This window comes from Chiloscyllium plagiosum, chromosome 4, assembly GCF_004010195.1.
Source record: "Chiloscyllium plagiosum isolate BGI_BamShark_2017 chromosome 4, ASM401019v2, whole genome shotgun sequence".
Classification (NCBI taxonomy): domain Eukaryota; kingdom Metazoa; phylum Chordata; class Chondrichthyes; order Orectolobiformes; family Hemiscylliidae; genus Chiloscyllium; species Chiloscyllium plagiosum.
In genome coordinates this window covers 38,324,987-38,342,903 of record NC_057713.1, presented here as the reverse complement: position 1 = coordinate 38,342,903, position 17,917 = coordinate 38,324,987, and the positions used below count along the sequence as shown (strand labels likewise).

The following is a 17,917-nucleotide window of genomic DNA, read 5'->3' as shown; positions in this document are numbered from 1 at the left end:
GTCCAGGAGGGGGAGGGAGGTGTCAGAGATGGTCCAGGTAAATTTAAGGTCAGGGTGGAATGTTTTGGTGAAGTTGATGAATTGCTCAACCTCCTTGCGGGAGCACGTGGTGGCGCCAATGCAGTCATCAATGTAGTGGAGGAAGAGGTGGGGAGTGGTGCCGGTGTAATTACGGAAGATCAACTGCTCTACGTAGCCAACAAAGAGACAGGCATAGCTGGGGCCCATACGTGTGCCTATGGCTACCCCTTTGGTCTGGAGGAAGTGGGAGGATTCGAAGGAGAAATTGTTAAGGGTGAGGACCAGTTCGGCCAAATGAATGAGTGTGTTGGTGGAAGGGTACTATTGGGGACGTGGGGAGAGGAAAAAGCGGAGGGCTTGGAGGCCCTGGTCATGGCGGATGGAGGTGTAGAGGGATTGGATATCCATGGAGAAGATGAGGCGTTGGGGGCTGGGGAAACAGAAGTCTTGGAGGAGGTGGAGGGCGTGGGTGGTGTCTCGAACGTATGTGGGGTTGGTTGGTTGACAGTGGTGTGATATGATTGCTCTTGTGAAGTAGTGACTAACTTTGACACATTGCTTCAAGCAATGATTAAAACACTGACAGCATTTGAATGTGTGCCAAGTTTTTGTAACTAAAGGTTTCCTGTAGGACATTTTATCAGTTGTCTTCAGGAAATCTGTGAAATCCTAACTACTGTGTTGCTTCATCCAATGAACCATACTCCAGTCAAACAATATTTCTCCTTAATAAATCCATGCTTTAGATTAACTGATAGGACAGTTGCTCACATTACAGCTATAAATGGAATTGCTTGACAGCTTAACAGTCTGTTTATAAAAATTAGGAAATTACACTTTGTTTGTTACATACAGTACTACACTCAAGACAAAATTGAAGATACCCATAAGCGAAAACCTAGAGAGCCCAGCAAACTCATTTATGTGCAAATGTAAAGGTAGCTACTCATTTCCAAAATTGATTGCAAAATTAATAAGGATGAGCATCCCGTCACAATTCACCCAACCTTGAAGTCTCTAAGATCTCTCCAATGCAGCGAATTTTTTTCTTCAATGATTACAGTGATTCGCAACTATTCCATAGGTTGATTTATGTGTGCAGGAGAATATCCTCAATCCTGAATTTATTTTACATTTGTCTGAATCCTTGTTCCCCCACACATTATCCCAATTTATTTTGTATTAAAGTAATAAACTAGAGTTATTATTCTTTAACTATCTCCCTATATGTGCTGATAAAGCTATATCTTGGATGTCTCCTTTGCAGACAGAAAAGCCTAAAATTCCACATCTCTCAGTTGTTTTGATATTCCTGCCCACTTCTTAGCTCTGCACTGCACTGCTTCCAACGCTGACCTTACTTGGAAGTCTGTGATCCGAGCTGGTTACAATATTCGAAGTGCAGTTTGAAGGGAGATCTGTGAAGCTATCGTTTGACTAGTATTTAGCCTGTCTAGTTCAGTAGTTTGAAATCCCACCTGCTTTGTTCAGTGTTGCTACTGTCAGGCTGGATGTACTGTCTTTGTAATTTCTTTTTCTTCTAATCAACCTGTCCAGGGCTGTTACTGTACACCTCTGAAACAGGTGGAACTTGAACTCTGGTTTCTTGGGAGAAAGTGAGGACTGCACATGCTGGAGATCAGAGCTGAAAAATGTGTTGCTGGAAAAGCGCAGCAGGTCAGGCAGCATCCAAGGAGCAGGAGAATCGACGTTTCGGGCATAAGCCCTGCTTCAAGAATGAGGAAGGTGTGCCAAGCAGGCTAAGATATCGCATTTTCAACGCCCCTCCCTACCTTTTATCTTAGCCTGCTTGGCACACCTTCCTCATTCCTGAAGAAGGGCTTATGCCCGAAACGTCGATTCTCCTGCTCCTTGGATGCTGCCTGACCTGCGCTTTTCCAGCAACACATTTTTCAACTCTGGTTTCCTGGTCCAGAGGTAGAGACACTACCCCCTGTGCCAGAAGAATCCTTCCATGTATTGCATCATCTGAAATTTCTAAACCTCTTTCACTTAAACTACATCAACACCATTCATGGAGTATTTGTACTTTCCAGTTTTACCTCTTGTGCGTGTAATACATCCCATTTAATTCTCCTATTATTATCACTGTGTTGTACTGGCATTTAAGAAGCCACCGGATATAAAAATTTGCCAGGCAATGTTTCTGTTATTGTCGATTATAGCCTGTTTCACTGTGGCATGTGCAGGTGCTCTGTGGCTGGATCGGCTGCCTTTGTTTGCTAGTTGTCAGCGTTACGGACAGGACCCATGCCGAGTGTCTGTCAGTTGACTCTTGTATCTTAAAAAGTGAGGGAATTTAGCAGGATACGTAGTAAAAATGCAGAAGCCATTCAGACCTGTGAGCACCAATTCCAATCTCCCTTCCCATTTTTTTTAAAAGGAGCATTTTGATCTTTCAGTTCTTAACATTGCCATTAGGTGGAGTGCCAACTATTTCTGACTACTCAACTTCCTCACCATTCAAGAGGCCTGCTTCATGCTGTTACTGAAAATGAAAACAGCATGGGATTATTTAAGGTTGTTTAATTGTGTGTGTACATATTCAGATATGTTTAAAGCTCTTTTCTTCCACACGCCATTTGCACTGTTAAAGCTACAATGTAATATGTCTACAAAAGACACTTGCTTTCTATTGGGTGATGAATCCTCCTTAAATCCCTTTCTTCATAAATAAATAAATGTAAATCATTCAGCTGCCTTTTGGAGATGAGCCTTGCAGCAGAATTCCAGCAGGTTAGTATTAGTTTGAAAAGTGACCTTGATCTCCTCATTAACTTTTATTATTTATTTCTTACAGCCTATTCCATTCTTCTTGCTGCTTCAGAATACATCCGAGCTTATTGTCACCATATTCCTGAAAATTGCCAGAAAAGAGGTACAGTCTAACAGTGCATTGTTTTCATTTTGATGTTTGAAGCTAGACTGAGACAGGTTTTTGCGTGGTGTCTGTTTTAAACAGTATCAGATTAATAAACATGAAAAATCAGGTGTAAGTCTAACTCTTACCATTGTGGTCCCATTTTAAAAGAATTGAGTATTGCTGTGACGCTCGGTATGGAGAGTGAGGCGGGAGGTGAAGGGCATGGAGGGTGGGGAAGGGGGTGTGGAGATGTGGGGAAGAGTGAGTGGACAGCTGTTGGGTTGTGGTGGATGGAGAGTTGGATGGGGAGATGCAAGTGGGGGAGGTGGTTGGATGGGGAAGAGGGTTGGAAAGCATGGAGGGGGGTGGTTTGGGAGGGTAGTGAGTTGGGTGGTGTGGTTGGTAGGCTTTGAGAGTTGGTATAGCGTAGAAAGCTTTAAAAGCAGTGGGCTTTAAAAGCTGCAGATTTGAAAAAGAAGTAAAGCTAGTTCTCCAGAGTTTTTCAGAACAGGAATTGGGTCTCAAAAGATTGTCCAGTCAGATCATGCCCACAACGTTCAAAAGAATGCAAGAATTTAAAGGGGCCAGACTCACTCAAGTCAGTGCTTTATGCCTGCCATTGGTGGTTTGGAATTCGTGTCTGAAAATTACAGCTGGGCCCGAACCATGAGCTTTGAGCTTAGTCCGTTCAGCTTGCCTCAGGTAGCCAGGGCATCAAAGCTAAATACTTCCTGGCTCCCCTGTCATTTGTAGGGCTACTTTTTACTGATCAGATTTAATTTGCTGCATGCTTTGATCAATGCTCCTGTATTTCAGGACAATGCTGTTTTGATGGTCTAAATGTCCAAATGTTGACATGCTGTCAAATTTATTACCAACAGACAGCCCTAGTTCAACACTGATTGTACGTCTAACTTGGTATAACTGAGTGTCACTGTTCTCTAGAATTTCTGTCCCTGTTTAACTTTCTCTCACACCCAAGTAATATCTTGATATCCTTTCATATAATGCCAACTCCACTGTAACAGCTGTTGCTGACACCTGAATAGAGTCTCATAAACCTCATTAAAAATACAAGGGTAATCGGCCACATTTGGTTGTTGGACTGATGCTGGTAATGAGATTGATCAGTGTGTGCTAGAAAAGGTGAGGCCAGCCCATTTACAAGGTTTTTAGTGTGATCCAATCTTCAAAGTAGGTCAGTCTAATTTGTCAGCTACTGGTTAAACCTGTGATATCTAAATGCCATTTTGTTTTCTCTGAACCAACACTCAAAAAGAAAAAGCTTTTTGACTGTATGCAATAGGAACAAAAAATAAGGAAAAGTAAAATTACTGCAAATGCAAAGCCAAGTTTGACTGTACCCAAAAATAGAAAATATAGATTTGTACATCAAGGTTTATCAAATCTTGAACCAGGAAATCATGGTCACCACCAAAAAGGCTGAGCAAAAGGGAATGGGGAGGGAGAGAGAATGAGATAGAAATTAAGAACCTGTGACCCTGTCGCAGCAAGAAGTCGATTAGTTTGAACGGTCAGCAGATTCTCTCATGTGTAACCCGGTTCTATACAAGGCATCTGTGACACAGTGGAAAGGTTATTTAGATTAGATTCCCTACAGTGTGGAAACAAGTCCTTTGGGCCAACCAGTCCACACCAACCCTCTGAAGGACAACCCACCCAGACCCATTTCCCTCTGACTAATGCACCTAACACGTTGGGCAACTTAGCATGGCCAATTCACGTGACCTGCACATCTTTGGACTGTGAGAGGAAGCCGAAGCTAACACGCGCAGACACAGGGCGAATGTGCAAACTTCACACAGCCAGTCGCCCGAGACTGGGATCGAACCTGGGACCCTGGTGCTGTGAGGCAGCATTGCTAACCACTGAAAGATTTTTCAGAAAGGCATGAAAGTAGCTCAGTTTAAAGATTGTGCATAGAAAAGAAATGAGTATGAAATGGCCTCACAAGGCTAAAGAAGATCACCATAAATATCGAATAAACTACATTGGTTTGGAGGAATTGGAAGCAATTTGATGTCTTACACCAGAACAGTTTGAGGTCCCTGAATTATAGTAAAGATAAAACTGAGTGCGTAAGTCGCGTATATCTGGTACAGTTGGAGCATTGATGAACAAGAGCAGTTAGCAAATTGGGATAATGGAAGATGAAGCGATATCCCTCCTGAATATGGAAATGTTAGAGGGAGACAATTTGCTTAGTTATCTCCCCATATATACACACTTCAGTAAAGATTAATTCTGGTGTCCATAAGAAGTAGGAACAGAATGAGGCCATTCAGCCCATCATGTCTCAGTGAGATGATGGTTGATCTGGAAATCCCCCAACTTCACTTCCTGTCTTTTCCCATACTCCTTGATTCCCTTGCTAAGTAAAAATCTGTGTATCTTAGCCTTGATTATACTTTACGATCCAACCTTGACTGCACTCTGCAGTAAAGAATTCTACAGATTCATTACCTACTAAGAGAAGAAATTCCTCCTTAACTCTTTCTTAAATGAGTACCCTGTCTTCTGAGATTTTCTCCTGTGGTCCTAGACTTTCCCACAAGGGGAAACAGCCTTTTACACACTGACTCTGTCAAATCTCCTAAATAGGTTGTATGTTTTAATAAAATCACCTCCTCATTCTTCCAAATTTCAATGAGTACAGCTCTAACTTAGTCAACTTCTCATTTTAAAAATGAGTCTCCATTCCCTGGGCAACCTAGTGAGCTTTCTCTGGTCTGCTTCCCATACCAATGTACTTTTCCTTAGATAAGGGTCCAGAACTGTTCAGTTTTCCAGCTGTCACTTGACTAGTGCCTTGTATTGTTTTGGCAAGATTTCCCTATTTTTAAACTCCATTCCCTTTGAAATTCTATTTGTCTTTCCTCTTACCTGCTGACCTTGGGTGCTAGCATTTTTTATGATTCATTGACGAGGGCTCCCAAATCCTTCTGTGCTGGAGCTTTCTGCTATCTTTTTCTGTTTAGGTAGAGTCCAGCTCCTCTATTCTTGCTGCCAAAGTGCACGACCTCATGTTTTCTGCATGTATTTCATCTGCCAAGGGTTGTGCCCACCCACTTAACCTATCTGTATCTTTTTATTTCAAAAAAATACTTTATTCGTAAAAAATCTCTTTGTGCATACACATTGTCACAAAAGCAGTTCGATTTTGTGCAGTTTCATGTCAAGTAAATAAACAAAGCATTGTACTTTGACTCTATCTAAAAGACCAAAGACCTCTCTTGCACATACAATACTAATATTTACATGTATTTGAGGCACTAGGAGGGTCTGATAACTGAACAGTTGCCCATTTACCCTCCGGCAGTTGTCTTTCTCCAATGCGCCTTGATTGCAGCTGCCACAGGTTTTACTGCATGTGTCAGCACGTAGTCCTGGACCTTGAAATGTGCCAGTCTGAAACACTCAGTCGGCGTCAACTCCTTGTTCTGGAAGACCAACAAGGTTCAAGCAGACCAGAGAGCGTCTTTCACCGAGTTGATGGTTGTCCAGGCACAGTCAATGTATGTCTGTGTGTGTCCCCAGGGTACATACTGTAGAGCCTAGAGTCCTGCGTCACGCAGCTGCTTGGGATGAACCTTAATCTGGGAGAGAGTGAGGATTGGAGGTCAGAGTGGATGCTGGAAAAGCACAGCCGGTCAGACAGCATCTGAGGAGCAGGAGAGTCGACGTTTCAAGCATAAATTCCTGATTATTGCTCAAGACGTCGACTCTCCTGCTCCTTGGATGCTGCCTGACTAGCTGTACTTTTCCAGCACCACATTCTATGAACCTTACCCTGTCTGTATCCCTCTGCAGACTCTTTGGGTCATACTTTTCAATTGTCACTTTTCTCTGATTGTACATTCCTTTCTCTCTGTATCTATTACCATCTAGATGAGAAACTTTTTAATTCCCTCCCATGCCAAAATTCAACTATATAGATATGTGAGCTCTGTGCCTTGCAGACAGCTGTAATGTCACTACCACTCTAAGCCAGGTTTGCAAGCCTTTCGCAACTCTATTCAACAATGTTTAACTCCATTTGGCATTCCACCGATGATGAGGAATTGGATGCTATCTGCGTCAGCAAGCAGCATGAATACATAGCTTAGGCTAATTAGGCTCACACAATGCTCACAGCACAAGTAATGCATTTCCAGCAAGCAAAGGTCAAAGCAGCATTGCTTGAACTTCAAAGGAATGGATATAGTTGGATTATCAATCATCATTGTCCAGTGGTTGTCATTGGGCAGAAGGTAGTTGGATCAGACACGTTAACACTGAGTTACTTGGATGTTCTGTAAAGAGCGAGCCACTTCCATACCTTAAAGCTTCTTCACAATCTGAGAGACTCAAGTCAGGAGTGTGATTGATATTTGCTACGTACCTGAATGTGTACAGCTGCAACAACACTTGAGACAGTTAAGTAATGGTTGCTTTCTCCTCTCTGTCACTGAGTATCATATCTCCCTTCCCTATGAATGCACTATAGCTGCAGCAACTTGCCAAGCATTAATCAATGATGGCACATGCCAGTCCCACCAAAAAGGACAGGAGTAACAACATAATAAGAGAACCATTGCTTCCACTCCTCACCAACTCATATTATCAGTTATTAATTTGGAAATATGCTGCCTCAGCCTCCGTACCACTGAGTCAAAACCTGGAATTTCCTATCTAATACAATAGTGCTCCCAAAAAAGGTCACCAGAACAGTTACCCTCACAGTACCATTATGGGGGCAAAAGAAGGGCTATCTTCAGCATCATCCACATGCATATACTGGAAGTATACATCTACAGTGCACTTATACAATAAAAAGTGAATGAACACTGCTTTTTGTAAATGGTTTTGAATCTGCTCTATCCAGTCTGCTACACCTTCACACCTCTGTATTGAGGACTTTTGGTTTCAAAATAAAGTTAGTCAACCTTGACTTACTTTCTACTAGTACAAATTGACAGCAGAATATCAAGAACATAGGATAGTATAGCACAGGAACAAGCCCTTCAGCCTATCATGTCCATGCTGACCATGCCATTCTAAACTAACCCCGCCTGCCTGTATCTGGTCTGTGTCACTCTATTTCCTGCCTTAAATGTTGCCATCACATTTGCTTCTACCATTTTTCATGACAACGTGTTCTAGGCACCTTCCACTCTGTGTAAAAACAACTTGCTTCATATATCTCCTTTAAAGCTAAGGCCCCTAGTATTTGACGTGTACTCCCTGGGAAAAAGACTGACTATCAACACTACTCATGCCTCATAATTTCATAAACTTTTACCAGATCGCTCCTCAGCCTCTAAAGCTCGACTGAAAACGATCCAAATCTATCCAACCTCTCCTTATTGCTAAGAGACTCTAATTCAGGCAACATCCTGAGAAACTACTTCTGCACCCTCTCCAAAGCCTCCACATCCTTCCATTAGTGTTCTGCAATCAGAACTACACACAATACTCCAAATATGGATAAACTAAATGTTGAGGCGTTCAGGATTGAATTTGTGTTTGCTGCTTGCAGGAGTATGAAGGAGGAGTGAAAGTATTGTGCTCTTTTAAAGGATGGTCTTTCTCTGTGATTAGGTTGAGGGCATGTTGGAACCTGGAGCTAATTTGTTACAATGTCAAATCCAAATTTTAGAACGATACTGTCATCTATAGTGCTATTTCTTGCACTGGTGAACACAAAATGTCATAAAGTCACCTGGTAAGATTAAAAGAAATGCTGTCTTACGGAGGGTTATTGAAATAAGGAATGCATTACAACAAGAGGCTTTTAAAATGAAGTACATTGTGACAAGTGGGAATTAGATTAACACTTCAAAAAATCTCTAACAATATTTTGAAATGTGAGGAAATTTGCTTTGACTGGATCGCTTCACTATTAAGACAGAACCTTGACTGGTTTGATAGATCAAAAGGTGATTTCTGTTTCACATTTGAACATAAACTAGCTTAAAAGGTGATGCTGTGCTTTAGAAAGTAAAGCAAAATACTGACAATCAAGTTGTAACTGATTACAAATCATTGTTTCTTAACTCTTCTTTTACACAGAAGTTGTCTTGGCTGAAGTTCCTCGGGTATGTTTGTTCAGTGACCTATTGATATCTTTTGCATATTTGTCAAATGTTATAGATTACAGTCCCTATTGAATGAATGTTTGCAGAATGTTGAATAGTTGAAGAGTGTTGTAGTTTAACACTGAGTACATACAGGAGATGCCGTATGAGGTGAGGGAAAACTAGGTGGGTGACCTCCATACGCAAATTCAAATTGTGTAATGCTGTGAATTGATCACCAAAGTAATTTTGGAATCTGCAGTTAATCTATGGAGGCAATAGGCAGTAGATCTAGAGAAATTCAAGTTGATAAACAATATACCGATTTGCATCAGGAAAAAAATATCCTTTAATAGAAAAGACCATGGAATTGACCTATCAAAGAGAATAAAAACTACTGAGGTTAACAAATGATGGAGCAAGTTTGGATCAAGTGGCATTTATGCTGAATGCATACTTTAATCTTAGTTATACCATGAAAGCAGTGCAGAATTCCATTGCTAAGGAATGTTTATAAGGTAAAACATGACTGGAGCTTACTAATTTTGTATCTGGATGCTTCTCTTTCAGTATGTTTATGTTTCCTTTATCTGCTGTCATTTTGGCATACAATGACTCTCCGGTAAGTGAGTGACATCTGTCCTATGAACTATTTGTTTGATAATTTGATATCCTTAATGCATTTTATTGTTTCTTCACAGAATGTAGGTGTTGGTCACTGGTGGGTCAGGGTGGAGTGTGTGTATATGATTTCTGCCAATGACCCCCTTCCCCCATCAGCTCTTACTCTTTCTTTAAAAGACATAAACAGAAAAGCCAAGCCTCTCAACACCATGTCATTAGACACTCCTGGATGAGGACAGCTCACTCTGCTCTTTTGTTTTAAACAGAAAAGTTTCCTGAACGCTTTGGAGGTCAAAAGTCCCTTGACTCTTGAGCAAAACTACATCAACTTCTTAAGAAAACTTTTTAAAAATCTGTTTAGAAAGGCTTGATTGAAAGTTCATGAGGGCTGGGTTAAAAGTTTGAGATGCTTTCAGATAGTGGAAGGGGCAGAGAAGTTTACCGATAAGTAAGGCTCCCAGAGCTGACCACTGATCATCCCTGTTCCCAGGATCCACCATACATGGAAGAATAAACTCTTTTCTAGCACTGGAGGGTGCAGCACATCTAATGATCTATATTTCCCGACAATTGAAACAAAAATTCCCATGTTAGCACCAAATCCTATGAACTGTGATATCCCAGTGGGAGATAATACCCTTTTATGACCTTGACTCCAAACAACACAGAAGCAGAATTAAGATACAGTCAAGTTTGTAATGAATTAATATTAATTTCTATACTCTCTGAATTAATTACACCATAGTTTTGAACCAACTTCTGACACAAGGTATACTTTCTGTCATCTTTTCTGCCATCCCCCACCCAGTGCAACAGAACAACCCAGTGAGGCATTCTGCTAGAAGCACGTTGTGCGGGGAATTATTTTAAAGCAGCATATCTTATTACTTCAGGAATAGCAAGCCTATGCACTGACACACTAATTACAGAGTCTTTTATGCCAAGATTATTCTAATCAAATGCTGAGAAGACCATGGCTTATAATTATTTGTGCATAGTATGAGATTAAAGTGCCATAAATTCATGTTATCCAGTGCTACAAGCTGCTTCCTGGGTGACAATGGCCTGCTTCCAAGCCTGTGCTTACATTTCTTACGTACGTCCTTTGGTGGGAGTGAGAGTGTTGCTCAGTTTTCTTTTCCCCTTGCAGAGACCCATTGCCACCAGCTCAGATTGATTGGCTGGAATCCAAGACTGTTTGATTCAACAGTGCAGTTCCTTGCCTGTATGCACCTTTCTTTTAATGATCTAATTATGTAGAAAAAGGTCACTACCTTATTCAAGTTTCACATTAATTTGGTTCTGCTTGCAGGTGTTTCAGTGCAATATGATTTTTTTTATTATTTATTAGTGTTAGTCATTAATCTAGAAAAACCTCCAAACCGAATCCTGGTTGGGGTAGCAAATTCTAACTTTGTAAGATAAAGCAGGAACTTTACTGGGGAGCTTCATAAATATATCTTTCTCCAGGATCTCTGGTCTCTGGCTTGTGGTTACAATTGTACATGATGTAATAATTTACATCCACTTGCAGTCAGTTGCTGTGCCTGTGGGGTTTGCGTTAATACTTAGCGTTCACTTTCTGTTTCCAGTCATTGGCTTGACAATATCTGTTGATTTCAGATTTGTTAGCTGATATTGTTGAAGTATTTTGATTGAATCCATTACAGAGTATTTTGTATTTAAATGTCCTGAAAATGGTTCCATGTGGAAAATGTACTATAATCTGATGAAACTAATAATTGATCTTGATTATTTCTTATGTAACCATCTGTTGGAATATCTCCTAAGTGTTTATGAGCCCTTGTAAAGAGAGATTACTGACCTGTGGTCACTCTGATAAATCTGTATGTTAACAGTGCTCATGTTTTAGACCAATTTATGTAGTTTAACTGAGTTGCAGCCAGAAGGTAAGCAGGACTGATTTATCAAGAAAAGGATGGGATGGCTGGTTCTAATAACTTTTTCCTTACTCTGTTATATTCATTTGTGTGTTGTTCTGAGAAGTGAGTAGACTGTACATGTTATCAATATTTCCAGTTTGTTTTATATAATTTACTTCTGCAGTTCTCTTGAATCTCCATGTAGGGGAGCTACGAAGCAATGAGTGTGTATTTTCTTAACCTAAAAAAACTTCCTGTGTTTCAGTTTGACCCAGGAGGCTATATCTGGGCAATGATACACATTCTCTGCGTTGGTGAGTGAAATTATTTTACTGTGTCCTTATAGTGCTTTCTTCAAGAAGTTAAGACCTATGTTCTATTCTTCTAGTCTAATTTTTCAAAAAAATGCAGATATATAGCATTGCTTTACATCCGAGTTTGAGTTTGGTATCTTTATTTTGCTGATTTCTTTATGAAGTCACCACTGGTTGTTACGTACAAGCCCACAGGTGCAGGCAGCACTTCTGTACCTTGTCTAAATTTCTGTCCACTCTCAGTAAGCTCTTTTACCATAGGGGGAGCCAAACACAGTCCTACTCACTTGAAATCTGCACAAATGTACTCTGCAGTTGCAATCATAGAGTCACGTCCTTGAATGTCTTTTGACAAGTTCTAACGTCTAGCCAATTTTTCTTCTTTCCATTTTCTTCACCTCCACCATCTCCCAGCTCAGGGACTTTAAGATCTATTTGTGTTGGTCCAGTTGCTCTGATGGCAATTAGATTATGATCTTAAATCTGGTAATGATCGTACCTGCTAATCTGCTGGATGCCAAAATATTGACTTTTATTTCTTGAAATTAATTAAAGCTTTGAAATACAATATTAATTTGCCAAAAGAACATACATATGTTGTTCTGGACTGAGAGTAATCTTTTCATGGAAAACAGTGAATGAAGTATTTTCATCTGATCTCTCAGAAGGAGCTATGGGCACTGCATTTCTGGTCAAATTCTGTAGCATAGCATTATCAGATTGTTTGTTTTCTTTTGCATGAAGTCACTGTGATCTTGTTTTCAATCCTGTTGGTAAATGAACAATCGAATATAGCATTACTGAACTGTATAATTATACCTGTAATATGTGTTTTGCACTTTTTAAAAAAAACTGTATGAACAACTCTATTAAAATGCATAATCTGTTAGAATTGTTTCAAGCACGCTAACGCACAATCTTACTGTTGAATCTCATGCCACGAAGGAGAGTCTAGGTCAGTTTCCCCCCCCCCCTGACATTTTTGACAGATTTACAATGTTAATTGTTGCAATATTTTTACATATTTGAATCAACTAACACTATATCTTCCTGTGATCCATGCTCCAAATTTTTTCTGCTTTTACGACTATTTCTTCTGGGGATTTAGGCTATATTGGTAAATTGCTCAAGTCTAGTGACTCTCAGAAGGAAGCAGTGCCTTCTGGGTAAGTTCTTCTGCTTAACAGCTGAGTGCAAACAGTTCCCTCCTCGGTTTATACCGACAGGAGAGACAGTAAATGCTAAAGCTTGGGGCAACTGCCACCAAGGCGCTGAGTGGGTTAGCACCACCATTTAACGTCTTTCTGCCAAAATTTAAATGGGGATCCTTTCATTTATTGGACCCTCCCGATGCCACAAATGTATGCAAATATAGTCGTGTACAAGTAAGAAATGCCTTTGGGTTGTTTCCTGGATAGAGTCTAACTCCAATGTTTGTTTGTTATGCTACTGGACAGAACTGAGCTGTTTCAATGACTGTGTGTATAAGGATATTTTTATGAATAAAGTATTTTTGAAATTAAGCAGAGGGCGCCGACTGTGGGGAGGTAATGAGATTTTGTTTCTCCCAATGTACGCATTTCCTGAACAGGTGATGGAAAATGGTATAATAGTAAGGTTTCAAAAGAGATTTCTTACCTACTTGAAAAATAATCATTTATGGAGAAAGAGCCAGAGAGTGGGACGAATTGGATAGTTGTTGCCAAGATGTAGGTCAGGCACAGTGGACCAAGTGACCACCTCCTGTGCCATACAAATCTTGAGTGACATGTTTGAACCACTTCAGAGAGCATTAAGAATCAAGAATGTAGTCTGGATTGTGTTGGAGCCAGATACAGCTGTTGTGCTTCCCTTCCAGAAAAGACCATAAAGAGCTAGTTAGGTTTTATAGATGATCCAGCAACATTGCTAATTTTTAAAATTTCCTCTGCTGTTAATGCACAAAATTACAAGATCACTGAATTCAATTAGAAGTGATGCATTTGCGTTGCTAATACAATGCAATAGCCAACACATTATATAGCAGCAGAGATTAATTAAATCTTTCCATGGATTACACTTACTGCAGCCTAGAATTTACAGTTTGTGACGTTAGATAAATGTTCAGTGTGCAAATACAACTTTACATCATGTGATATGTTAGCAGTGGCATTAATCTTTTTAAATTGAGCTAGTTAACAGACAGTAGCCCGTCACATTACTGAATCTGTCATACTGGCTAACACCAAATATATGCAATCTGACCTGCACTGCCTAGCTCAGATGAACCCCCTCCAAATGTCATTAAAAACCTTACAGAATTGCATCCAAGTACCCCAATATTGGGTACTCAAATTTTCATCAGCCATTAACGTGATAAGAAAGACAAGGCTGAAGTTTATCAGTTATACCCACCCAGAGTGAGGGGTACTAATGGTGTGTGAGGGACCTGAACATTTCAACAGTGCTTTCATGTTTGCTTTTAAATTCAGCCACAGTATTTGCATGTGATTTCCAGATAGTTCTTTCAGATTGGAGCGGGAGGATGTGATGGAGACCAGCAGCAATCTGTTTCGGCTTCACTGTTTAATGGGCTCCAGTCAGAGTCTGAATGGAGGCCTTGCGGAGTCAAAATTGAATCAGCCACCTGGCAGATGGGAGTGTCGATGTGAACAGGCTGCAATCCGTTTTGGGAATTCTATGCTGTGAAGGCCCGCAGGGAGATTCTGTTCCCAGCAGATACCTGGAAGAAGGCAGCCTCTGAGAGTGAGCAGGCCTAGGTGGAAGTGACAGATGAGGTCAGCAGCGGGAGTGCGGTGTCACACTGACCATTGATAGAGGAATGGTGTCCCCAGCTGCCTGGTAATTAGGTACCAGTTTGCCAGTGTTGTACAGCACTCACGCGTGTGGGCTTAATGTTAGCAGGCATTGAAAATTACACACATGCCCAGTGTTGATTTTGAGCCCTTTCATCTTGTCAATTCCATTTGCTTTCCCTAATCTCCCACAAAGGACAACAGGCCCCTCTCAGTGGAGGGCATGCACTCTGAGGAAGCACCCTGACTCTATTAACATGGGCCTTGTCCAGGTCAGATATACTTCGGGGAACTACCAAGATGGGACTAAGATGGAAGGATTTGAAGACAAGGCTCTGGTTGGTATGGCCAGCCATTTTGTTGAGGTCGGTTTGAGGCTTTACATTTAGCCTTCTGGGACTGACAGGCATTTGATTCAGTTAGTGTTTAATTGGGGAGGGTTACAGGAGACTGACTGGGAGTTTACTGTTTAGGAGTGGCTGAGATAATAGGTTGGGATAACGGCTGGTGGCAGGCCAGGGTCCTAGTGCTCCAGGTGAACGTTGACAGGTTCCTCGAAAGGAATAGGAGTAATTTTCCCCGGCCTCTCTGGCCTGGTAACTTGCTAATTTTTTTCAAACTGGAGGCCTGTGACCAGCAGTGTTCCACACGGATGGGAGTTGGTCCACTTTTGTTTAATATTTATATAAATGATGTAGATGAGAATATAAAAGGCGTAATGAATAAGTTTGCGGATGATCTTCAGATTGGTGGTATAGTTCACAGCAAAGAAGGTTATCTAAGATTACAAAGAGATTTTGATCAATTGGGTCAATGGGCTGAGGAGTGGCAGATGGAGTTTAATTTGGATAGATGCACGGGATTGAATTTTGGTAACACAAACAAGGGCAGGACATACACAATTAAAAGTAGGGCCTTAGGAAGTGTTGTGGGCAGAGAGACCTAACAGTTCAGATACATAGTTCTTTAAGTTTCCATCAGGATGGTTAAGAACACCTTTGATTTTCGGAGTTGGGATATTATGTTAAGGTTATACAGGGCATTGGTGAGACCTCTTCTGGAGTGCTATGTCCAGTTCTAGTTGCCCTGTTTTAGGAAAGGTATTATTAAGCTGGAAAGGGTTCAGAAGAGATATACCATGGTGTTGCTGGGAATGGAGGGTTTGAGTTATAAGGAGAGGCTGGATAGGCTGATACTACTTTCACTGGCGAATAGGGGGTTGAGGGGTGACCGTATAGAGGTTTATAAAATCATGGGGGGGTTATAGATAAGGTGAATGGCAGGTGTCTTTTCCTGAGAGTAGGGGATTTCAAGACTCGAGGACATATTTTTAAGGTGAAAGAAGAAAGATTTGAAAATCAGACATTAGGAGCAATTATTTTTATACAGGGTGATTCATGTGTGGAATGAACTTCCAGAGGAAGTGTTGCCTGCAGGTACAGTTATAACATTTAAAAGGCATTTAGATAAGTATGTGAATAAGAAATGTTTAGAAGGTTATAGGCCAAGCGCAGACAGATGGGGCTAGTTTAATTTGGGATTATGGTCGGCACAGACTGGTTGGACCAAAGTGTCTATTTCCATTCTGTCTGACCATGAAGGATGTACCACCTGTGGTTAACAAAGGCAGTCAAGGCAAGTATCCAATTTAAAAACTGTATTAGAAAGACAAAGTGGCAAAAGTTCTGTTAGGCCAGAGAATTGAAAATTTATTTAGGAACTGGCAGCAGATGACTGAAAAGCTTAAAAATCGAATAACATGAATTGGAAAGTAAATTGGCAAGAAATAGAAGACACACAGCAAGAGCTTGGAGTATATAAAAAGAGAGTAGTTAAAGTAAGGGGGGGTACACTTGGAGGATGCGGCTGAGGAATTCATAATGGGGAGTAGGTAACATAATTTAATGGAGCAAAAATGAGGGCTGCAGATGCTGGAAATCAGACTCTAGATTAGAGTGGTGCTGGGAAAGCACAGCACGTCAGGCAGCATCCGAGGAGCAAGATAATCTCATTTCGGGCAAAAGACCTTCATCAGGAATATTTAAACCAATTTTCATGGTAGATGACATTGTAAGCATCTCAAATATATCAGATAAGCAAGGTGCTAATGGAAAGGTCTCGTAATGGTCTCTATTGTAAGGGATAAAGTATTTGACAAACTGCCTGGACTGAAGGCAGACAAAGCATCAGGATCTGATGGTCTGCATCCAACGGCTTTAAAGGAAGAGGCTGCAGAGGTAGTGGAAGCATTGGTTGAAATATTCCAGAACTCACTGGATTGTAGGAAGGTTTCAGTGGATTGGAAAGTCACCCGTGACAGCCTGTTCAAGGAGAGAGGAAGACAGAAAGCAGGAACGTATAGGCCAGTTTGCTTACTATTTGTCATTGGGAAAATGCTAGAGTCTATTATTAAGGAAGAAATTGTCCATTTAGAAAAGCTTAATGCAATCAAACAGAATCAACATGGTTTTGTGAAATTGACAAATTTGCTAGAGTTCTCCAAGGATAAAGTAACCATGGTTGAATCCCATTAAGATATAGTGCATTTCAATTTTCAGAAGGCATTTGATAAGGTGCCATACCAAAGGTTATATTGCAGAAGGTAGGAGGTTGTGATATTTGGGTAAAGTACATACATTGAGGTTTGATTAGAATGCTGAAAACAGAGTCTGAATTCCTGGGTCTTTGTTGAGTCTATACCAATGACTTGGAAGAGGGGGCAGTGTGTGATGTATTTAACTTTACCGATTATACAAAAATAGTTAGGAGGGCAACTATGATGAGGATGTAAGGAATTTGCAAGGGTGCATAGGTTGAGTGTGTGGGCAAAAGCTTGGCAAATGACATTTAATGTAGGGAACTAGGAAGTCATGCACCTGGGTTGGAAAAATCAGAAGCTAACAATTGTTTAAATGGAGAGAGACTCCAAAACAAGCTGCAACACAGCAGGATCTGGGAGATTTGTGCATGAAACAGATGAAGCTGGTCCACCAAATGGAGCTTTGGCCTTCATTTCTAGAGGCTGGAGTTCAAAAATAGGGAAAGCTTGTCACAACTCAACAGGGTGTTCCTGAGACTGTTCCTGGAGTACTGCGGACATTATTTTTCATTCCCATTTTTAAGGAAAGATGTACTGGAATTGGATGGCCTCCGAGGGGCATCTTACCAATGACATGTCCTAATTTCCAGGGCACCTCCACTGACTCCATTCTGAGGTGGATATTTGTAATGAAGGTATTGTGTAACATCCCAAGTGTCTGTGAGTGCAGATCAGCTGGATATTGATCAGTTGGTGACTGCTCCTAGTTTATCTGAGGAC

The 17,917-nt window shown here is 40.9% G+C and overlaps 1 protein-coding gene across 9 annotated transcripts in view; it reads left to right on the top strand.

Moving 5' to 3' along the window:
• The window catches only part of LOC122548968 (transmembrane protein 241-like), a 120,776-nt gene that overhangs the window by 13,947 nt on the left and 88,912 nt on the right, over positions 1–17,917 (top strand). For all 9 annotated transcript variants that reach the window (XM_043688004.1, XM_043688012.1, XM_043688003.1 and 6 more), the window contains 4 exons: positions 2,843–2,920; positions 8,978–9,003; positions 9,553–9,604; positions 11,755–11,803. In XM_043688004.1, the coding sequence (XP_043543939.1) occupies positions 2,843–2,920; positions 8,978–9,003; positions 9,553–9,604; positions 11,755–11,803 (205 nt within the window). The remainder of the gene's footprint in view (positions 1–2,842; positions 2,921–8,977; positions 9,004–9,552; positions 9,605–11,754; positions 11,804–17,917) is intronic.